Raw genomic sequence first — 25,138 nt, forward strand, 5'->3', positions numbered from 1 at the left:
GGGCTTGGGTTTCACAGCATCATCTGTCAAGTGTGTGTGTCCTCAGCGCCGCTTCCCCCTCCTTACTCATTTGGCTCGCGTGGCCTTATATGGAGAGTGGATCTTGTGGTGTGAGCAGTTTGAACCAATCAGCTTGCTGTGGATGATGGAGCGGGGGGGAGTGTGTCTGGAGGAAACTGGCCGGCCTGGCTGGGTGGGGTTTTTTAAGGGGGTGGGACCAACAAAGCCGGCTGGTGTTTGAAAATGAATGGTACGCTGCTCAAGTTGTAGAAACAGTGAGCTGTTGGCGCATCTGTGTGTGAAGGTTTAGCGACAAACGGCAATTACAGCGAGGGAAACAGGAAAAGAGGAAGATTCAAGAGAAAACCTCAAACACAAACCGGGAAAAAAGAAATCAAGCAATGCAATGTGAGTAGCTCAATTTATATGTTTTAATGTAGCTGAGCTGTAGTCCTGTCACATCGAACTCCAGCGTTCACTTAGACAGATCAGAAACTGCTGGTTAATATCTAAAAAAAATCCCAGCTTGCTTATATAATGTTTAATGTATGACACTACAGATTTTATATGAATTATTATCAGGTAATTTATCTGGTTTTGTGCCATCACTTGTGATCATTTGGTTGAACTATTTCCTCTGTAGATGTTATTAAATAGAGCTCACGTTTAGCCTGATTTGAGCACAGATATTTTAAAAATACAAATACACAATTATTTAATTTGTACATCTAAAAGGAAGTGAAATGAGCAGCTCCATACAACATGTGGGCATCTGCCTGCATGCAGAAGGGTGTAACCCAGCCAGCAGATCTGTGTGAATTTGCCAGATGACAATTAAATGGATGCCTTTAAAGCCCCATCCCACTTTTTAAGATGTCTGCATTATCTTTCAAATACTTGAAACTGGATCAATAATGCTAAGCTTGATGTGGGGACTGTGTAGTGAGGATGCTGAGGATCACGCCCAGTCATAAACCACCCTGCTGTTCAGAGGCAGCGGCTGGCTGAGGATGCAGAGGATGTATTGATAGAAATTCAGTTCATTTCTCTTGTGTTTTGGGTGACAGCAATAGTTTAGGACAGTCAAGTGGAGACAGCCAGGAGAGATTATGCATGAGAATAGAGAGATGAAACTAAAGGGAGGGGTGGGTTTTTTGTCTGTTCAGTTTGACAGGGGATTAACCTAACTGAAGTTTGCAGGCATGGGGGTATTGTATGGGAGAGCCCCTTGTTTGGTTTTAAACATTTATGGTTTTGGCTGATTATGGGCTTGAAATAGTCGTCTGCTGTCTTTATGAAGATGACACTTAATCACACTATTTTAATCAATGATAAAAATGTAAAAAGAGCTGGTTGTTATTTTCCAACTGTTGCGTATTCCCTTTCTGAATTGAACAGCTGCTACACACGACTCTGCTCTACATTCATAATCCTCTCCTGATTGCATGAATGCAGTTGCAATAATAATGTCAGCTTGCGCAGTGCTAAATCCAACAGATAATTCATCCTGTGCTGGCACATGACAAGGAAATTAAACAAAAACATGCACAAGAGGATGGAACAACAAAAGTCTGTCTTTCTGGAATTAAAGGAATATCAAAGTAAATCTGGAACGATTAATCTAAACTGACTTTTTTGAGTGACAGAAATTTAATCAGCAGCTATCTTGAATTCATGCTTGTTCCTCTTGCATCATCGTAAATTGAATATCTTAAGGTTTTGTACTATTGATCATGTAGGGGTGGTCAATATGGAGAAAATCAAATATCACAATGTTTTTTGACCAAATATCTCAATATAGATCTGCGACAATATTGCAGGGTTGACTACTGGTGCTTTCACAAACGATTAAACATTGAAATTTTAATAATAATCATTAGTAATGTGGATATAATGATTAACTGGGTAGAGACAAATGGAGGAACAGCTTGAACAGCCAGGTAATTTCAGAAAATGACATCACTTTACTGTAATTTAGCCTTTAAAACCAGTAAAAGATGACACTTACAATAGGCTATTACAATATTCAAAAGAGTATGTCTTGTCTCATATCACAACATCAATGTGATATCGATTTGATATTGCCCAGCTCAAGACGATCGAGCATAGCAAGACATTTTAAGACATCCCCTTGGCTTCTGGGAATCTGTAAATAACATTTTTTTAAAAATGATTTTCTGACAATTTCTGACAAAACAATCCGTCAGCCAGCAGATTAATCAATACTGAGAAAAAATATTTCAAGAAATCACGGTGTTTTGGGAAGTGAAGGGGAAGCCCAGAAACGTGCACTATGGGTGAGATCAGTCAGCAACAGCATTGCAAGAAAAGGATTATGACAAATCCGAAAGTGATAGTTTACCACAGCAGGCAGGAGTCTTATTCAGGTTGTAAATCATGGATGAATGACTCAGTAAAGCCTGATGACAAATGATTGATGTTTTAAAGGCATTTGTCATCAAGTAGGGGGTTGTCACACCAGTCATGCATCTCCAGCTTTTGGACATGATCTAAATGTGAAAAGCTCATGTGATGAAACTCATCAGACATAAATGGACACGCTGCTGAGAGGAAATAAAAAGGGGGCAAGCAGGAAATAGCCTTAGGGCCTTTCCAGTCTGATTTTCAAGGCTATATTCATCCAGACATGAGGTACAAGTGACTGAGCCTTTTCTCAAGATCAGTGTCATGCCCCTCACCCATCCCAGCTCTTCAACACAATGATGGAGCATTAAGACGAAGGACAGGGGGGACATTTTAAAATGTCTACCCAAACCAGAGCCCAGTTTACTCCATATCTGCCTCCACCCTCAACTTAAATCTCTCTACATACTGCTGGAGACCCAGAAACCCCAAACAGCTGTTTGCTTGAGGAATCTGCAGCTGCTGTGGGAGGAAGAGGTGAAATAAAACAGCAGCATTGGTGAGATCACCCTGTGACATCTGTCTCCTTTAGGCCTCCGTAGAACTCATTAACAAAGTCTCATCGGGGTCAAGTGGCGATCTCTGGGGCTGAAAAATGCCGCCAAGTGCCAAAACAACTGCAGTTCCTCTAATGGCCACTTGATTCTGGCTCCCAAACAGAGGAAATCCCAATAAACCCACATGTTAAAATGCCAAACTTTTCAGCAAATAAACATGTTTACAGCTTGGCACAAAAAAACAGTTCTGGTCTCTGTGGCTGGTTTCAGTACTCATGAGAACTGTACAGGAGGTGAATTTTTATAAAACTCACCAGTTTACAGTTAAAGTTACACATAATTAAGGGTAGAGCTGCTTTGGGTGATAAGCTATGGATAGAGTCCACAGACCCTCCAAAAAAACAGATGCAATGGCCAAAATGCCAAATTCAAGGCTACAAAATGGGAGTGCACAAACCAATGGGTGACGCAACAATGGCTACGTGCATTATCTTTATACAGTCCATGATCAGGGTCAGCTGGCTGCTTGACCTGAGCATTGGATTGATTTTCCTTCACAATAGCGATGACGGTTTAAAAGGTTGGGCCGTTTGAGATTTTCAGCAATTCTAGCAATTTTGTTGCTGCCTGTTTTAGAAACAATTGACACCTCTTTAAAAAGTCATTTTACCTGTTTTTGTGGTGACATATTTGAAGGTGTGGTTGGTAAATATGTGTCAAACTCTAAAGCTCCATTGAAAATATTTTCGTTCCTGCTCTCTGACCTCTCTAGAGCTCAATTGTGCCTGACAGGCGAGTCATGATAGTCACAATAGGTAGGCGAAGCCGCTGGTATGTGTTTTCAGCCCCCTTAAATAAACAGAGCAGCAGCAGCAGCTCGGACCTGTGATTTACCAAAAAGAGGGGGCATGAATGAGAGGGAGCGTCATGGAGGGGTGGGTTTTACTGTGGCTGAGTGGCGATGGTTTATTGTCTGGGAGGCATTTGACGTTGTTTCCTGTGATGAGGTAATGGCGAAGGCAAAAAAGGAATCTCCCTCCAGCTCTTTTGAAATGGAACAGATTACCTTTTACATGCCGGATCATCATGTGAATGATGAAGGATGATTGATAACAATCAGGCTCTTTTTGACTTTCATGCCCTCATATTTTCATATTTGGTTTCAGACTCAGATTTGCATGTCTTTCATCGGATTTTGTGGAACAGAGGAAATGTTGGTGTTTTGTTGTCCAGGCACAGTAATGAAAGGCAAACCATTATTTGCAATGTTATCTGCAGCACAATTTTCCACTTTGCCCGCTCAGTTGCACGTTCGCCATGCTGTTGCCATACAACCAAATTTTGGATCAGTTGCTGTATAGACAAAGGCAAGGTTTGTTCAGCAGCTCGTAAAGCAATCTTGAAAGGTTGATAACGTGTCAAATTTATATTGTGCACATAATGGTTCTTCTGTTTTCTGTATAAATTTAGCAGTGGTCAGTCACCGTATGTCATCAATGTTTAGAGTTAATTGTGTCTTTGCTAGAAGGCCACTCAAAGAGCACAGATCCGCCAAATGGCCTATCCTGCCATGTTAACTCATGTGAAAAATAATTTGTCTGTCCACCCTTTGATTCATATTTGATCCATAATGTAATGGGTTCCTCTCTGGCCCATGCTATACCCTTCCACCAAGATTCAGAAAAATCTGATCTGTAGTTTTTCCATAATCCTGCCAACAAACAAACAAACTGAACTCAATAACCTTCTTGGCGGAGGTAAAAATTATACAGTGGATCCTGCACAAGAGCCAGAAACTAGAATGGGTGTGTAAACATAACTACGAGTGCTAGAAAAAATAGCGTGACTTGGTGCCAACAGCACTCAGGTGTGAGTCTTGTGAGTACTGCAAGCTGCCGCCTGTCACACTTTGGCATTACTCTCGAGACCAAAGGGAGCAGTTCTTGTTTACTTTTGAAGTGTACAGATATCTTTTCAAAAGAGAGAGCATGCGTCTGGTTTCCTTATCAAATAAAAAGCACTCACACCCTGAAATAATGACTGCAGGTGTAAATCCTTGGCCTACACCCACTATTAGTTGTGAAAATATCTAAACATCACATCACAAACTGAAAAGTCCACGATATTTAATTACATATTAGTCTCACACACCCACATTTTAGTTTCTAGTCATATGATCATGTGAATATAGCGACTGATTGATGATTTGGGTACATGATACAAAGAAGACTCGCCATAATTAAATAAAGTGCAAAGAATGAACAGTAAGTTACTCTGTGTATTAAATTAGAGTTGAAAAAAGAAGTTACTTGACAATTAAACAGTCAGCAACTATTTTTAGAACCGTTTGACATTTAAAAAAAAAACGTTCTTGGGTTGTAGATTCTAAATTGTGAGGATAGGTGTCTTTTCACTGTTTTATATCAGTATAAACTACATATCTTTAAGTTTGAGGCTTTTGCATAAAAGAACTAATTTCAAAAGGTTATTTTTGGTTTTCAAAAATGTTTCAAAATATTTGGACATCATTGAGAAAGCAACTGATAGACTGATCAATGATGAAAATAATCATGAGTTGCAGCTTTACACTAAATAAAACCAGTGAAATAGCTCAAATAGCCTTAGATTTGGGAAAAAAGGTAAAATGTCAAACTCCTCATTCAGTCTCTGAGGGTTTTTTTTGTGATGCTATTTTTGCCTTTTTTGAGATGTGCCTGATAGTGTTTGGATTTGCTTATACTATTTTGCATATGCACATGTGGCTTGTGTCCTGTCTTACTCATAATCTGTAACAGCCAACTTTACTCGTCAATGATGCTTTTAAGTAATGCACTTGTGATGTATACAATCACTAACGAGCCCTGCCGCTCCTCTTTCCTCTCAGTGACTGTGTGTGAGCCCACCGTCATGTCTGAAGCCGTGGTGATGGAGCCTCCCCGAGCAGGCGGCTTCCTGGAGTCATCTTGTGGTGCAGGGGACAGCGCAGCCTCCCTCGATGACGGCATCGTGGATACAGCAAAGTACGACCGCACAAACACATCCAGGATACTTTGACACCGATGTCTCAAGAGCTTTGGCTAGATCTGAGGGGTCATAGGTTAAAAAATAAGTTAGAAAAACTAATTTTTCTGCTTTGCAAATTGCTATTTATATTATAAAGATTTTTTACCTCTAAAATGGGCCTGTGGTTTGTTTTTGTGCTTTTTTTTAAAGCCAAAAAGTTTGGGAGCCACTGGTCTGGAGTCAGATGTAGTCACAGATTAGCTTGATAGCTAGTTGGTGATGCTTTTTGCAGAATTGCAGCACCATTGTCTTTCACTTCGATTTGAGATGCAGATGACAGCAAAACATACCAACCAGGTTAAAGCATCAGTGCTCAGTGGGAACTCACATAATATTAGTAATTGTGCAGCCTCGTTGTGTGTAGGATTACATTCCTGTCAGTATAATAGTGGCTTTGTCAGTTATGAAGCTTTAATTTTATGTAATAATAATATAAACATTACTTTGAAATTATTGTTGTTATGTAAGGTTGAACTAAAGGTATAATATGTGCTTTCAGGATGATGATGATGAGTTTTTGAAGGCCACAGTATTCCTCACATGACTCATGGCAGGTTCAGGTCTCTGCCTCTGGTGTCCCCCCCCAGGATGCAACAGTCCACTCAGCTGTGTCAACTAACGTGTATTTTCCTTTCCTTTTCTTCAGTGAGTCTTCAGAGGAGGAGTCTGCAGGGGAAAGGGAAGAGGAGATTGGTGCATATGATAAAGTCACCAGCAGCACCAAGACTACAGAGGTCCCTGCTGGACAGACCTCAAACACACAAACGGGTGAGCGCTGAAGAAAAGCCCCGAGGGCGTTGTTTCAGTGTGTTTGCTCTTTCCTTGTCCTTCTTTGAACTCTAAAACTTGTGAGGGTGATGCAACTGGATTCTAATTATGATTAGCAATTTACAGGCTTTATCCTAACACCTCCTCCTAACATACAGCGAGCCAGCAAACTCTGGTGGATGGAGTGCAAAACAATTGTTTCTCTAGCAAGCAACACATTGCTCATCTTGTTCACTGATGCACAGATCTCGCTAGCACATTTCATTTGAAAAAAATGGAACAATCTGATGTGTCCACGCTCATCTGCATTTTTTCCAGTTAGGAGGTGTAAACACTTCTTCGTATCTGGACGCTTTGCAAATGAGTGAACATCAGATCAGACCATGCTGACACTTTTTTGCGTTCCATCCACCAGAGTTTAATTACTTGGTGTTTGTTAGGAAGAGGTGTCAGTTGGATCCAGTCACTGTGTTGGTTTGCTGAAGTCTGCATTAGTGTTCTTTTGCTCTTTTTACCAGAGGAAGTTGGTTTAACTCTGCATTATTTGGCAGAACAAACTTGACTTCCCTTTTCCTGACGGCGTTTTCCAGTCCTCGCTTGGACATTCCTTCCTGTTTTAGTCACTGAGGGGAGATTCCTGGTACATGTTCTGCTTATTCCATAATATTAGTTAAGTTTCGCTTATCACTGTAACTGTGACGTGCGCTTACAGGAATCTTCATAATGACACTGAAAAGTCAAGTCAGTGGAGTAAATAATCTGTTAAATATTGTATTAGTTTACTTTCATAATATGATTATACTCTGACATCATCTTTCAGTTATTCTTTAAGATACTGACTTAAATATAACTTAACTTTAACTGTACATGTCTGCAGCCGCTGCAGATGCCCTGTCATCTGCTGTGTACAACCAGCTGTTTGTGTTCGGTCATAAATCTACCATCATTTAGTGCATCCGTCTTCCATATGACGCCATGGTTTATTGAAAACATCCTGTTGGCTGTCCGGTCATTGACCCACTTTTCTTTCCAATTGTAGAACACACAAGATGGAATTTAGTGCTTTCCCATTTTTAATTAACACTGTTTATTGCAACTAGGGTTTTTTTTTTTTGGTTCAGGTCAGTGGTTTTATTGCTCATGGTAATTTTGTAGCTTAGATCTCTTAATGCTGCAATATCGCTATGAACTGGTCTCATGGGGCAAGGAACATGGGGGGTACGCTATGAAGTTAATCCAAACCATCTTTTTTTAAGATGAAATCAAAGGTTAGTGCACTGCAAACGTTGCTAATAATCCCTCGCTACACAGGAAACTGTTTTCGCTCACAGCTATGGCCAGAATGATGGCTCTAAGTTGAATCAGGAAGTCGTTCTACAAACTGTGATGAACGTTTACAGCAGACAGTTAGGGTTTTTTTTTTATTTTCTGTTTGCTTCCTCTTTCTTTTACAAATAAGTTTGGCTGACATGCAGTGGTGGATGAAGTACCTGATGGCTATACTTGAGTAAAAATACAGATACTTTACCAGAAAATAACTCGGGTAGATGTTTCAGTAAACTATCAAAATAAAGCTTGACTAAAAGTTTTAAAGTATCTTATAGTTTACTGTACTTAAATATCTAAAGTAATTTCATGATATTACAGACATATAAAAAGTAAAATACAGATATTCCCAAAAAAGTACTGTAACTAAGTAGTCTTTTGTCTGCTGATATGGGAGTTGTTTACAACTTGCATGGGGATCTGCAGCTAAGCATTACTTTGATGAAAATGTTATTTTTATTTATGAAAATAATGACAATAGACTACACCTGATGTATAGAGTCCTTTTCAAAGCACTCAGACTTTACATTACAAAGTAAGTAAAACAACCTTCTGGGTCTCATTAGAGGATGTTTGGCTCAAACAAACTGTTAAAAAGTCAATATGGTTTGACAATATTAACTGTTTCAGAGACAAATACATGGCTTACATCACTGACTGTATGACTGTTGCTCAGGGCTAAGGTCAGACTCACGTATTTGCTTGGTGGCTCATGCGTATTTGTAGTTTGAATGTAGCGCCAGAGGGTGTGTGTCATGATGACATTACCTCCAACAAGACAAATTCTCTGTCTGTTGCAACTTACATGTATATTTGTAGAAAAGGGAACAAACAGAGAATTTAGTTCTGCATGTTGCTTGTAAAAATAAATCCGTTATAAAATCTCTTGGTAACGGTTTGCTAATTTTCTGAATGTCTTTTTGTTCCAGTGAACGCCCAGCGCCCAAGCTCCCTGGCGGTGCCAACAGCAGGAGAGCCCGGCCTGTCGACGTCACAGGGTGACGCAATGGTGAAGCTGAGGATGGGGGACTCTGGGCTGGCTGCTGAGACCCCTCTGACCGTCAACCAGATGTTCACCTCAGCTGTGGAGCGCTTTGGCGACTATACGGCTCTGAGCTGGAAGGAGGGCGAGCAGCAGAAGAGCCTGACCTACAGAGATTACTATCAGAGCTGCCGCACCGCTGCCAAGAGCTTCCTTAAGGTAGTTTGTAATCCACTGAGTAATCTAGTATAAATAGTGGTGATATAGTAACGAATTAAAGCATCATCTTTATAGTTTATATTCAAATGCTTCCTGTTTAAATACAGTAATATTTGGAAGGATTTTAGCAGCACAAACCGTCAAAACCTTCCACTTTTAAGGATATTTTCAGCTTTCCCATTAATAAGTTTTAACACACATCAGAGCTAAAAGAATTCATGCCGAACTCTCCAAATTTGTTTTTTTCTATGTTTGATATCATTGCTAATTGAATATTTTGGGGTTCTGGACTGTTAGTTGGACAAAACAAGATTCAGAATATGTCATCTAGGGCTCTGTGAAATCAAAATAGACATTTTTTAATAGACAAGTGACTGTTCATTAAATGTAATTGACATAATAGATAATATTCTGCATTGAAATTTAAGTGTATTATTTCAGATGGGGAGAAGTAAAAGTGTGTAAAGTGCATGCTCCCTTTTTTTTAATCCACTCTGAGCAACAATTGTCCATCAGTATCAAACGTCTAAGGTTTCTGTTTTGCTTTCAACAATCGACACTGTTGTGAGTGTTTTAAAGGCCGTCTAGACAACACGCGGTGCATCACAAAGGAGTTGGAATGAAGTGTGAGTGGGACAGCTCAGGACAGGCCTCAGCTGTTCGTGCAGGACAGAGCACGTTATTGTTTACCGTGAAACTCAACACAGTCAGCATGGAGACTGGGCAGGGCGCACACATAAAGACATGCTGTCTCTCTGTACTTATACATACAAACAAACCTGAACTTCATGCTTCCACACATGCTGACTCTGCGACATGCAACGTGATGCAGAGCGCCACATGTCTAACACTCAGCTACCATTATGAGAGACATGAGTTATTTTAAAAAGCTCATTGCAGTGTTAAACTTGGTATCACTTCCAATTACTGCAGTCTCATGTATACATTTGGCTGTTTCCATAGTAACAGCTGCTGTGGCAATGTGCCTGCAGCAACCATGAGCTCAGATCAGCATGTAGATCAGCAGATCTGCTGCCAGAGATTCAAAAAGCCTCCAAATGTTTAAGGAGTATACAGACACTGTTTTCATTGTAAAACGTGATAATTTCACTTTTTTCATGGAAAGAATAGCTTTTTTATGCCTCCACGCCAGCAATACCAGTGGCCAAAGGGATTATGTTTTTGGTTTGTTCTTCTACCTCATGAACACGATTTCTCAGGAACTGATTAGAATCGATTAGGTTCTGGTGGCCACAGGTCATGGGTCAGAGTCACTGTGAAATCATCTGTCTCATTCTTGTGAACGTGATATCTCAAGATAAACAGCTCAAGGGAATTTTTTTCAAATTTGGCACGAACATCCACTTCGACTCAACAATAAACTGACTGGAATTCAGTGATCAAATGTCGAAGTTACTTTGAAAACATGTTTTTTCCCATAATTCAAATATCCTACTCATAACTAAATATCACAGAAATGTCTAAAAAGGTAAGATAATCATAACATAGAAACCCTCTCCTGAAGATTATTCAGCGTCATAACTCAGGAACAGAGGGAGAGACATTTGGTCAGATACGGACGTTGATATTTGGTTAATTTTAGGTTGTGACCAAAATTTAATGTCTAGTGCCAAAATCAATTTGATGTAGAATGCTGACAGATGTTGTCGATATTTTGTTGGTTTGAAGTTGTTTTAATAAGTAACCAAAATTAACTGGTTCCCAAAAGTCTCATGCCAGCGTCATCTTGACGTAGAATAATAACAGCAGGTGGAGCTCTGTTCATTTTCCCAAACTGTGGTTTAAAAATGAATTTAAAAAGGGGGCATCACAGTGGTTTAGGGGATACATCAACTACAACATCCCCCAGAATCCTACAGGGGCCCTTTTGTTGCATGTCATCTCTTTTTTTCTCCTCCCACATTTTCTGTCTGCCTCTCAGCTACAGTATATTCAGTCAAATGGCAGAAAATGTCCCCCAAAATTTAAAATTACACTAAACTTGCTTTGTCCCGGCTAAATTATAAACTGGAAATGGACTCTCAATGTAGATTTGCAGGATAGCACGATATTATCTCTAGGATTATTTAACTTTGTCTAATTTTATTTATACTTAAAAGGTATGTTTTGTTTTTCTACAGCTTGGTCTGAAGCGCTACCACGGCGTCGGCATCCTGGGCTTCAACTCTGCTGAGTGGTTCATCTCTGACATTGCAGCTATTTTGGCAGGGTGAGTTTCATCTTCATCTCTGAACGTGTCAGCGGTGAGCTCAGTGTTCGCTCACTCTGTGTTTATGTGTGAGTTTATGTGTGCATGTCTTTCATACCTGAGTGGTGTGATACTCAGCAAACTTGAAACTTGAAATGCGAGTTCACCAAAGCATAACCTTCGATTGTCGTCCAGTTCAGCATGTAGCCTCTCAGCTGAAAGACATTAATAGGTTGCAGTTACACCACTATGACAAACAGGAAACCGATGAAACCAAGTACTGTCCTGAAATGCCATTTTGAGTTACTTTGTGTATGTACTCTGGTATAGCACAATTAATTGAATATTAATTGTGACCAACATTTTGTCTTCCCACAATTAAATAAACATGATCCGCTGCAATATTAACGTAAAAAAACAACAACATCACAGTCTACTCATAAACACTGTTTCAACTTGGTTGGATTCAGTGGTTTTTTAAAAATTTTTATACAGTTGTATTTATAGTTTGCCTCCAGGAGAATCACTGAATTTAAATGAAGAACAACCTCATTCTTAGTCTATTTTAATGCAGAGATGTTTTAATTTATTAACAGAATGAAGAACAACATGAAAGTAAAAGCAGTGCTGCTTGTGAAAGTGCAATAAAATATTTTTTGTCACTAGAATCTATAAAATCATAATAGATAGCTGTGATCTCAGTATTCATCAAAATAATCATGATTATTATTTTGGCCAGCCCTTATATTCTTTACTACATTTCAGAGGAAAATAATGTACTTTATATTCCACATTTATCTGACTGCTATAGTTACTGGTCACTTTTAACGTTAAGATTTTACACTTTTAAAAATACCCCACACATGATAATCATAAAATTCCTTCCTTTATTATATGATGACCCATCAGCTTTTTCTGGAGCCCTTTTATGGGGGTCCCACTGTATCAAAAGTAGTTAAAACTATCTCCAGCTTGTCCAGCTACAACAGTAAACTGTTGCTCACACAAAGATCTTTTCAGAATTAATTATCCAATTATATTATAATGTGAGTCACAGGGCACAAGTACTTTTTGATGATAACACTCATTTACTTTTACTTAATTACACTTAAAAATGCTGGACTTTTATATGGAAAGGACTATTTCTACAATGTTGCATTGATACTTTTACTTCAGTCAAGGCTTTGAGAACTTCTAACAGTAATCATATGCCTCGTTTCTGCATCAGTTGCATGAAAATTCAGTGTTGACAACCTCAAAATGAACCTTTATTCATCTAAAAATTGAATCCATCTGAGAATCCAACAAAACCTCTTCAGTAAGAAACATCTGTGATAGCACACTGAGTGTTTCACAACGCCTGCCCAATCTGAGCCGTGATTATGGTGATAATTCCTATTTACTGCAGTTCATGGAAGACTGATCAGGTGTGCATTCTGGCATTGAGTTTGGTTCATAAGACGGACCAGTACTTGTCTTTTCGCTTGTGTGCTAAAACAAAAAACTGCAACACATTATGCTGATACTTTCTGCAGATTATCAAGTCTCCCACGCTCTTATTGCTTTGTAGTGCTGACACATGAAAACAGGAATGCATTGAAACTACGGTTAGCTTGTTAAACCAGTTCTGAATTACAGGTTTAGTTATATAGACTCAGTTGTAGATTCACGTTTGTTGTGGGTCACGTTGCCGGAAAGCCAAAATAAAAACAGTGCTGCTAAAGTAGGTCAGGTAGTTTCTGTGTTCTTATCTTCACTAGAAACGAGATAGTTAAGAATACCGACAAATGGAGAGAATAAAGAAAGTTAGTGGAGATACTTAACCCAAAACCACCCAAAAATGTTTTGTCGAGAGGAACGGTCACATCAATTATAAGTCTTGCTTACGTTGCGTACCCGTGCTTGTGCTCGTGCGGAGCACTCACACTAGTCAAATGAACTGGACTTTGGGGGGTCAAACACGCTTGGGCACGGTAAGGATTGCCTAGTGCGAGTGCACCCTAACATTGACTTGTATACTATGAGACTTCTTTTTGCAATTGGTGGAGTCGCCCCCTGCTGGCCATTAGATCAGGTTTAAGCCACCTCTACATTAACTTGACTTAAGAGGCTGTGTCCACTTCTTTTATACACTCTATGGTTTTACATGGAAGATTTTCTAAAATTGCACAAGGGCAGAGCATTATCTGAATCTGTGTAAAGGTTGAAGGTAAGGTGCTGAAAGCCTGACTGACCTTTCGTCTGTTTGCAGTGGGTTTGCTGTTGGCATCTACACCACCAATTCTCCTGAGGCATGCCAGTATGTAGCAGAAAACTGCAAGGCCAATGTTATTGTGGTGGAGAACCACAAACAGCTTCAGAAGATCCTACAGGTGAGATCAGAATGAGTTACAGATAAATACTGAGGACATTATGAATTGAAGACATGATTACAAATAAAGTTTTTAGGAAGCAGATGTCTATTTTGCTCCAACCACAATTAAAGTATATAAAGAAATATGGCTTGGTGGCATCTTTTGGAAATGAATAGAGATCAGCTGAAAACAAGAAATGACATAACAGATACATGTGACATAGCAGACACATAACATAACAGAAAAATCTCCTGTTGTGAGACACAATAGGAGTTTGTTTTGTGTACTTTTGAGATTGATGTTGTAGTAAGCCAATATTAGTAGATAGATAGTAATTGCCTTGTTGAAATAAGACAATATTTGCCTTGTGTTTTGCATATATTTATATTTTAAATATTTAAATATTTGTAACCAGTAGTGTTGAAATGATGGCGTGTTGTTGACTATTCCCTGCATTTATGTGCTAATTTGATTGTATTCTGATTGTTCACAGGTTGAAGACAAGCTGCCTCACTTGAAAGCCATTATCCAGTACAAAGATACACTAAAAGAGAAGAGACCAAATCTGTACACAGTAAGCACATTAAAATGTCAATCCTGGAAGCATTTATTTAGCACAGTATGAGCTGTGGTCTTGTCAGTGGCCGTGGAGGTCAGTGCATAGACCAACTAATTCTCTTGCAACCCACTGCTGCAGTGTTATTATTGGGAACCGTCAGCTTTAAAACTTTAAAAAAGTCGTTTTTTTTCAGTGGCAGGGAATTTAGACAGCCCCATGTCTGTAGCCATAGAAAAATATTTTGTTTAAAACGCATCATCTAAATGATTGTTTCTTTTACCGCAGTGGGCGGAATTCATGGAGCTTGGACGCGATGAGCCTGACGCACCCCTCGATGCAATCATCTCCAGCCAGAAGCCCAACCAATGCTGCACGCTCATCTACACCTCAGGGACCACAGGCCAGCCCAAAGGAGTCATGCTCAGCCATGATAATGTAAGTTCAGCCAACTGTGTTTCTGCCTCTTCAGACGAGTGTCACATGTTTGGCTCCTGATGACAGAAACATACCTGTTTGTTTTTGGGTTTTTTTAATTTATAAAGGGTGAAAAGTGAAGTTGCAGCTGACAGATATTTACATCTATATAAAAGTACTACGCTTACACTGCCTTTTAGAGAGGTTTCTATTCCGGGATGAATCAGCAAAATACCTTAAGGAATGAAAATGACTCCACCTTTTAGTACTTTGTGTTCAAGACAATAACCGTGTGTGCTATCATCAGTGGCGGAATGTGACTAAGTGCCTTTACTCAACAAGTACTATTTTGAAATACTTTTGCTTTACATGATGTTTCTATTTTATGTTTATTACTTTTACACCACTACATTTTAAAAAAAAACATTGCATTTTTTTTTCTATACTATATAACTTGTTATTTTCCAGGTTTAAACTATTAATAGAAAATATAACTCAAATTATGATGTAGTATCATAAACTAATATACCAAGCAGTATACAGAGTGATTTAAAATATGCCCTTCCTCTACCTGCTGCAACATAAGTGACGCTTACACATGAATGCATCAGTAATTACAATCCAGTGATAAATTATCATTCAGAAATTGGCAATTCTGCATAGTAAGTAAATTTACTTTTTGACATATTTAAAGTATATTTTGACGCTAGTACACTAGTACATATTGTTGTTTAAGGTTTTGAAGGCGGGCCTTTCTCTTGTTGCAGTATTTTTTCATGGTATTATGACTACTTTTACTTAAATTAAAGATCAGAATACTTCTACCACTTGCTTTAGTTATGTTAAATTAGACTCATAAACATGGCGCCTGGATGTCTGAAACAACTTTTTACACATGCATTTTATTCTTCTCAAAGTTCACCTATGAAACACTTTGGTCATAAACATTCGACAGTTTGTGTGCATCTTGTACGGAAAAGCAGGTCTCAGTGTGACCTCCCATACATATAACAATTAAGATACCTTATTAACTGTATTCCTCTTCTTTCCTCTCAGATAACGTGGACAGCGCTCTCCACTGCACGTCACGTGCGTCTGACAGACGCCCCCCAGGCTCAGGAGGTGGTGGTCAGCTACCTGCCGCTCAGCCACATCGCTGCTCAAATGGTCGACATCTGGTGCACCATGAGGGTCGGAGGGGTGACCCACTTCGCTCAGCCAGATGCACTGAAGGTGAGACACAATAAATGTGTTTTTAGATGTTATGAACGGTGCACAAACACATTAACATCCAAACTATGAGGCTCATTATTATCTCCAGAGATAGATATGTGACTATTAAACATTTTTATAGAAGGTGGAACAGGTCATTTAAAATAATCTGATGCTGACACAATGACATTCCCTGTTACAGTATATTTGATTTATTTACATCAAAATGACAATACTAAAATATTAATAATTCATCCGTAGCATCTTTCATGCAGAGAAAAAGTTCAAATTTCTTTATAAAAACAAGATTAAAAACACTGTGTAGAAGAGAAAGAGAGCAAAAACAAACTAAGTGAATAAATGTTTATATTAATCAAACCAAACAATAATTTAAAACATTTAGAACAACCAGAGGAGTATATTTTAAAAATCTTAAGAAAAAAAATCTTTTTTTTTTTTAGAAATTACTTTTATCCAACATTAAAAGCCAGAGTTTAAAAAGAATAATTTTCCCACTTTAAGGTCAACAGGGAGAGTATTTCATAGACTAGGGGCATAAAAACAGTGAATAGTCATGAATCAACCGGTCATAAAAAAACCTGATCTTTGAATCATGTGCGCCGTTTATAACGTGCCCTTTCATGGATAATACAAGATTTAATCTGCTGTGTAAAAAGCTGAGCTGCTGCCTCTCACGGGTCTTTAATTCTCAAAGCTTCTTTCATTCCTGCATCATCATCCTTACACGTTCATTAGCACGAGTGTGTAATGTAGTTAACAGGCGTAGATTAAGAGTTCCAGCATGTTAAGGGGAAATCCTGAGCGTTACATAGACATGAAAAAGAGTTTTATATGTCATCCAACAATTTTCAAATAGCATTGCGATGGCCGATCTAATTTTCTTCTACTCATCTCCATGTGCTCTGTAAACTGCATGTTATATTTGTGATAAAAAACTCTGCTTTCTTGATCGTCAGGGCTCTCTGGTGAACACCTTGAAGGAGGTGCGTCCCACAGCCTTCATGGGCGTCCCACGTGTGTGGGAGAAGATGCAGGAGAAGATGAAGTCTGTTGGAGCCAAGTCTTCCGCTGTGCGCAGGAAACTGGCTGCCTGGGCCAAAGATGTCGGCCTGCAGACGAATCTGACCAAGATGAATCAGTACGTGCACATGAAATTAGTGCTTCAAACAAGACATTCTTAAATCACTCCTTGTTCCTGTTTTCATGACTCCAATCCTGTCTTTTTTTACTGAAATGTTATTTTTGAAATGTTATTACTTCTCTCTTATGAGATCACGGTGATCAGTATTAGCATTGCATATATGTTATTTTTGGGGCATTCAAGATTATCTGTTAAATGCTGGATTTATGTGAGCCAGTTTAAGTCATGACACAAGACTTAGAGGCTACAGCCATGTTAGCGGCTCTGTGAGCTACATGCTAATGTCACTACGTTAGCATGCTGATGCTAAGCAGGCGTAACCAGCTAAGTACAGCTGAGGCTGATGGGAATTTCCGTTTTGCAGAAATTTGACTCTGAACTACGGGAGCCGAGAACAGCTTTTATATTTATAACGCTGTCAACATTATCTCAAGATCACAAGTTAATCATTTAATTATCATGAGAAAACCAGCTTTGTTATTGCAAGATAATCAACCTGTTATCACGAGAAAACAAGGTCATTTCCTCACACTGATTATGTTTATCAGAGATGAGGAGTGCCATGCCAGCATGCTTAGATAGTGTTTTGACAACTCTAGCAACTTCTTCCAGCTGAAAATGTTCGATCAGGGAGTAGCGATTATTGATTAACACATCAGATTGTACTTCAGTTAAAGATCTAACAGCCAGAAATTGCATTTTGTCTTTCTGTTAGAGATTACATTTAGAAAAGTCCCTGTCATTTAAGCAGAAGACAAACCCAGCTGCAACTTCAGGCTTTTAATGTGATAAATGATCTCACTATCTCATAATTAACTTTTTTTCCAAGATTAAATGAAGATTAAACTATTATCACGAGAAAACGAGCTTTGATATCATAAAATAGTGATAACAGCCTTTAAAAGAATTGCAAGCATGGAAGTTTTGTCTTCTGCAATAAACCAAAGTTTTGGATACATGTTTTTTGGCCTGCTAATAGAGCCAGATAAAAAGTTAAAGGATCACAATAAGTTATTACAATTCATCCATATGGAACTATGGATGTCTGTACCAAATTTTATTACAACCACTCTAATAGTTGTTGACATTTCACTTAAAAATGACAAATGTCCAACTTATGGTAGCACAAGAGGAAAGCTCTGGGGGATCACCAAAATCATCAGGATTTGTCCTCTGGAGGACATGTATTTCTGAACATTTCATGGCGATCCGTTCAGTAGTCTGTGAGATATTTCAGTGTTACCATCCCCACAGCCATGCTGCTGACGCGGCACTCACTCACGCTTGCTGCTGTTTTTTGTCTCTCCACAGAGGTGGAGCAGCTGGCCGCACACCGATCAGCTATCAACTGGCCAAAAAGTTTGTGTTCAAAAAGGTGCGTAAGGCTTTGGGCCTGGACCGCTGCAACAAGTGCTACACCGGCGCTGCTCCCATCACCAAAGACACCCTGGAGTTCTTCCTCAGCCTGGACATCCCCCTGTACGAGCTGTACGGCATGAGTGAGAGCACCGGCCCTCACACCATCTCCATCCCTGACGCCTTCCAGCTCACCAGGTACATTTTTTTTTTAAATTAACATCCGTGTGATTTGACACAGAATTTCCAACTCGTCCCAACTCCAAACACATGCTTGTTGGTGAGTTATAAAAATGTTTTGTCCTGCAGTTGTGGTAAAGAGATCCCAGGGTGCCAGACGAAGCTGCACAACCCAGACGAGGAGGGTAACGGTGAGATCTGCTTCTGGGGCCGTCACGTCTTCATGGGTTACCTCAACATGCCCGACAAGACGGACGAGGCTCTCGATGCAGAGGGTTGGCTGCACTCAGGTGACCTGGGCAAACACGACCAGAAAGGATTCCTCTTCATCACCGGAAGAATTAAAGGTGCGTGTTCTGTAGTCCTCGAGGAGCTAGACGACAGTCAATAATGTGAATTTGTACTGGGTCGAAGAGAGACAGAAGATTCTTGTTTACAGCTTCCAAAAAGTATTGAGTGTCCTTTTGCTGTAGATTTTTCTTCATCTGCCTGTCTGTGTTTGTTTGTTTTGTAGAGCTGATCATCACAGCAGGAGGAGAGAACATCCCTCCTGTTCCCATAGAGGATGCTGTGAAGGAGGCCCTGCCGCTGATCAGTAACGCCATGCTGATTGGAGACAAGAGGAAGTTTCTCTCTATGCTGCTCACCATTAAGGTACGAAACTGAGACCTGGACCTGAGGCAAGATGCATAAAACAATACGCACTCTTTTCATCAAATTTATAAAGCCGCAACATACACCTGGATATGTTTTGTAAATCTCAATCTGGCGCATGAGCCTCATGTCCACCCCCACAGTGAGGCATGTATCGGCTGTTTACATATTAATATCTATAGCTCCTCCAACACTAGAGAGAGCCGTTTAGAGGTTCTTCAACAGCGTGAAATAAGCTGTCACTGTGTCACTGACACACAGCTGTGTCTGTTGATAGCGCCCATACCACAAAATCATGACATTTACCTGCAAATTATAATTGCAGTGATATCCCAATCATTATTATTAATCGTCAGAATGATGAATTATAACATTTAGAGCTCATATTTAACAGAAACAGACTTAAATTATGTAAACACTGAAGATTTAATCCAAAGATGATAGAAAGGGAGATAAACAGAAATAATAACTAAATCACTTTTAATTTAAAATGAAGTTTTATGAAGGCACCCTTGACATTTTACAGAGCACAGTGTAGACTGCCACTTTTCATTCATTGTGTTATTTTTCAAACAGCCTAAACAATCATTTTGCTCTGAGGCTACTTCAGTCACCCTATATTTCATGTCCACCTTATTTCATCGTCAGCTACCTCTAGAAAACTGTGTGCACACCTGGTCTAAAATATGTCTGAGGTGCACACATGCTTCTTTTTTATAAATATCACTTTATGTGAGAAATGGCGTTTGCATGTTTGTGGATGTTTGTATAGACTTTACAGCAAGCATGGTTCTGTTGCTTAAATCAGAGGTGAAGTTGAGGACAGCGGGGCATCCTAATGAGAAGGAAATCGGTATTCATGTAGATAAGACAGGCTGGCTGTTAAAGAGAGTGGAGGATATCAAATGCAGACTGCTTATGCGTCTTGTCAGGAACACTGCACCTTATCTTAATACTCTTATCTGATATCTGAGAGTCGATGCATGGTCTCACCTGAAAGAAAGAGCAGCATTAACAAACGACACGAGACATCTCTCCTTAGATGCTGCCATCTAGTGGGCTTCAAGGGAAAAAAACCAAAATTTGAAATGCATTAATGCTTAAAACCGCATGGCCACGAAAATTCAAATATAATGCAATAAAATGTAACTTTTTTTTTTTTTTTTTATGTTTTCCCCTCTCCAGTGCCAGGTGAATGCAGAGACGGGCGACCCAGAGGACGAGCTCACACCAGAAGCTGTTGAGCTGTGCAGGAAGCTGGGCAGCAACGCCACGCGAGTCTCCGAGATCGCAGGCGGCCGAGACCGGGCTGTCCACGCCGCCATCCAGGAGGGCATCAACAGAGTCAACGAGAAGGCGACCTCCAACGCACAGCGCATTCAGAAGTGGATCATTCTGGATCGGGATTTCTCCGTTTCAGGAGGAGAGCTGGGTGAGTCGTTTCGCAGAAACTGATGACTCTTTCATACATCTTAAGCCTCTAATGTGTTGAATTAATATGGAGTGAATTAATGCTTGAAACACCTTCCTGAGCTACTTATGTAAAGAAAGGGCTTCATCTAACTCAGTGGTTTCCAACATATTTTAGATTAATACAAAGTGTCCATGTATGATGTAAGCGGTTAAATCTAAGAGTATTTTTTTTCCTTCTCAGACTTTTTTATTTGAGTAACTTCAAGGGGAGCGGTAAAACTACTAAAGCTGAAACAATGAATTTTCGTCAATAGAAAGCCAACAATTTCTCAGGCATTTGTCAAGCAATGAAAAAAAAGCTATTTTAGTAAGTCACTTGTTTGTAATGGCTATTTTTCACTGTTTTTTTTTTTTTTACTTTATAGACAAAATGATGAATAGATCATGAAAATAGCTAATAGTTTCCAGCCTTTAAAAACTAAACCAAGCCTCAAAAAGGAAAAATGACAGAGCACAATCTGAAAAAAAAAAACCCAAACAATTTTTGATCATCAGAAATTATTTTCTCATTTTTCCTACCCCAATAATTGTGACCGACCACTTGGGAACCACTTATCAAATGAATCCCTTTATCTATGGTTTATTCAAGTCACGACTGTGTTATAATTTTCCATTTATAACATTTTCCATTTTTTGCATGGCAATGTTAACAGACGCTAACAATTGCTGTTTTATTATATAGATTATATATGTCACAAATACAAATTGAGTTTTTGGTAACTTAACAGAATAATAAAATCAATTGCTTTTTCAGTCCCTAGATTTACATATTGTTGCCATAAAAGGACTGAACAAATTTAAAACTCTTCTTAGATAAAAAAAACAATGTTGACAAAGTTTCTTCTTAACTTGCAGCTGAGAAAAGTTAATGATTTGCAATGTGTGTCTTTGTAATACTCAGAGTATTGCAAAACATTTCAAAATTCCTGTAATATTGTATCGCCATGCAGGTATGGTGAAAATATTGTATCTGTGGGCCTCTGTTGATTCCCTCCCATAGTAACTGATGGAATTATTTTCTATGTAGAAATCAGCCTTTATGCTGAATTCTGACGTTGAATCTGCTGCAGACTCGTGTGAGCAGCACTTAGAGTGAAACCTCAGATACAACCACGTCCAGGGGAGTTTATGTGACCTCCACGGTACAAAGCAACTAAGTTTAGTCTAAACCTCGGGTGCAGTTTAAACTGTGGTTTGAAGAAGTGTTTAACATTGTGAATTTCTTACTTGTTCTGCAGGCCCAACCATGAAGCTGAAACGTCCGGTGGTTGTAAAGATGTACAAGGAGCAGATTGAGAACTTTTACAAGGAGCTGGCGACTCCAACGACCCCCGACAACCCGCTGCCTCCCAAATAGAGCTGCTCCTCTACCTGCAGGGGGATCCAGACTGAGTTAACATGCAGACTCACCTCATTCAGCCAACCATTTTTCTCTTGTACAAAAAAACATTTTGATTGCCTTAAGTTTTGGTCGTTCTGTCTTGGTTTACATGTGGGTGTTGTACAAAATCGAAAGCTGAGAAAGAAGCCATTGTAAAATAGCTTTATGATTTTGAAGACATAATTGTTAAGCTGAAGTCAACTATTTATTTGGATTATAATAACGGTAATATCTGCAGCAGGTGGATGTAGGAAAAGTTGTTTATTGCACTGTGTTACTTGACATAAAGAGACAGAATCCAAAAATAGAAGTTTATTGGATATTTTTAGAGAAGTAATTTGTGTTTTTGAACATGTTTTTCTTAATTTATTTTCAGTTTGCCAAAGTTTACATGGGCCAAAATGAGCTTCAAATGAAGATTGAAGATTGAGTTTGTAATTCAGCAATCATCTCCAAATGTTTACTGGCCTTTTTACATGTACTTGGTGGTTTGTTCTTGCCTTTGTTTTCTGCAAAGGTAGTTGCAGAGACAGGGGTGTATTTAAGTCTCATAACTAAGCATCCAAATTTTGTTTTTCATGCTGTTAAAAAAACATGTCATTGAAGCCATATCTATTGCCTTTTGTAATTGTAAAGTCAGTTGTTCTGTGTGCTGACTCGATGCAGGCCGTTACACACCTGCCTGGTCCTGTTGAAATGTTTTCCAACAGTCCCTCTACGTGTACACCTGCGATGCTTTTTGTGGAATATTGTAAATATGTTTTGCTTCCATCGTCTCTCACTTCTTATTACCTAACACTTGATTTTTCAGCCATTCATCCAGCAGCCCAGAAATCTCATGACATGGAAAAAAACTGCACCTGGACTAAGAAATGTAAATAGATTAGATTATATGTAGCTCAATGGCAAATATATCAACTGGTCTGTTGCCATCCCTTAAACATCACACACATAAATGTTCAAATGCTCGAAGTTTTAATCTGGAGACCACACGTCTTTAGCCTCCTTGAAGACATTTCATACTTCTTCAAAGTAAAGGAAGTTTTAAAGTAAGAGATTGTTGTACTCCAAAGATCCTGTATATGAAGTAATGTGTAAATAATAAACATATCGTAGGTATTTGTAGCACTCTGCTGGTTGAAAGTGAAGGAGGGTTTGGCGGTGACGGTTCGCTTGAAGTAACAGGAAACTTCAGGGTAAACAAAACGGAGCAATTTTGCTGTATATAAAATTAAATAAGGACATGACGGTGATTCAGTGCATCTGGATTAACCTGACCTGAAAGAGCTGTTATTGTTATATATCAGGGTTGAAAGATGCAAATGTGCATGAAACTACAGGAGACAAAGGAAGAGGACCTGTTTCTGTCTACAGACATGTGAATGTTTGTGTGTTTTATCAGTTATGGAATAAAAGTTGAATAAGCTCAAGTGTTGTTTTATTCATAATTTATTCAACCAGAAAGGCCCCATTGTGACACAATTTTTCTTTTGTTAGTGAGTCTTGGTTAATATGTGCAGCAAAATTAAAAAGTATATGAATATGAATAATGGCACTTGTTAAAAGCAACAACATGGTAAACACAGATTTTTAAGTATTTTTTAACATGCAAAGAGAGGGTAAAAATTCCAAGTTTAGTCGCCTCGTTGCTCGTGACAAGCTTGCAGGGCGTGAAAGGAAGAGGCAGATTTACTCATCTGTTCAGCTGGTTGGAACCATGAGCTTTTTTTTTCTTCAATTATTTTGTTTTGTAGTTATTGGAGTAATGTGTCAGTAAATTGGACTGCCTCAATTACCCAGTAAAGCCTTTCGCAATAGAACCAACGTCTGTTTTTTTTTATGCCTATTTAGTGTAAAGTGCTGCAATTATTCTTACTGTAAAAGTAGTAATGCCGCAATGTAGAAATTCTGTTCTACATAAAATGCCATGCATTCAAATTTTTACTGGGGTAAAAATTTTTAAAAAATCACTGCAGAATATTCTTAAAATACCTAAAATGCTTGTTATGTAGTCCCATTTCAGAATAATGTATATTATGTTGTATTGTAATTATTGATGCATTATTGTGTTGCAGCTAAAGCTAGTTTTAATTCTCTTTTTATAGTGCTGGGTAGCTCGTGAATTTCTCCCTGGGGACCAATAAAGTCTAAAGCTATAATAAATACTGTAACTTCTTGGTTATAATTTGTAATATTAATGACTCTGCAAAGCAACTATTTCTATTAAAATTTTCAGATGTAGTGTAAGTGTAAGGAGTCAAGAGTACAATATTTATCTCAAATATACAGGAGTTGAAGTACTGAATGGGCATGGCATGTAAGCTCTCAAGTACTACAAGTACCTTTAAATGGTACTGTACACAAGTAAGTAGTTGCCATTTCACTGCACCTGCACAATGTGATGAATATTATGACTTCAGCTGATTGTGAGTTGCACTGATTCTCAAGTTTCACGATGGCTGCATTATCACAAGACTGTTGAAGTATATTTGATTTCCTTACAATTTAAGTAACAAAGTAAAATAAATGCTTATGAATCCAATATAACACCAAAAAAAAGCCATAGGCTGAAAAAATACAAAAGAATTAAGTCAACCAACAAACACCTTCAGAGTAAAAATACTTCCTTTGATTTCTCAGAGTCATAGTAATAGTAACTTACCTCTCATGACGGCTGCTGTGGGTGCTTGAGTTTTTCACCAACCACCTACAAGTATTAAAAAAACCCTGCAGATATTTTTCAAAGCCAGTATTCTGTGTATATTGATGGACTGGAGACATCGTCATTGTCATGAGTAACACCTGTGCTTCTCCTGCTGTGATTGGTCAAAATGTCAGCTGTGACGGGGCTTGACCTGACGAGTGCTTCATTAAAGGCAGGTGTGTTCAGCCAGTCCAACCAACA

General features: G+C 38.9%; 1 protein-coding gene across 1 annotated transcript; it reads left to right on the top strand.

Annotated features, from left to right (window-relative positions):
• Positions 1-219: 219 nt before the first annotated feature.
• Positions 220-23,659, top strand: acsbg2 (acyl-CoA synthetase bubblegum family member 2). The gene is made up of 15 exons (XM_042483722.1): positions 220-408; positions 5,806-5,941; positions 6,631-6,752; positions 9,008-9,279; positions 11,421-11,509; positions 13,740-13,860; positions 14,336-14,416; positions 14,687-14,836; positions 15,872-16,048; positions 17,005-17,186; positions 18,501-18,743; positions 18,855-19,072; positions 19,240-19,379; positions 20,565-20,811; positions 22,091-23,659. The coding sequence occupies exons 1-15, from the start codon at positions 402-404 to the stop codon at positions 22,207-22,209; spliced, it is 2,304 nt and encodes a 767-aa protein (XP_042339656.1). The 5' UTR covers positions 220-401; the 3' UTR covers positions 22,210-23,659.
• Positions 23,660-25,138: the final 1,479 nt, after the last annotated feature.

The sequence above is a fragment of the Plectropomus leopardus genome, chromosome 3, assembly GCF_008729295.1.
Source record: "Plectropomus leopardus isolate mb chromosome 3, YSFRI_Pleo_2.0, whole genome shotgun sequence".
In the NCBI taxonomy this organism is placed as follows: domain Eukaryota; kingdom Metazoa; phylum Chordata; class Actinopteri; order Perciformes; family Serranidae; genus Plectropomus; species Plectropomus leopardus.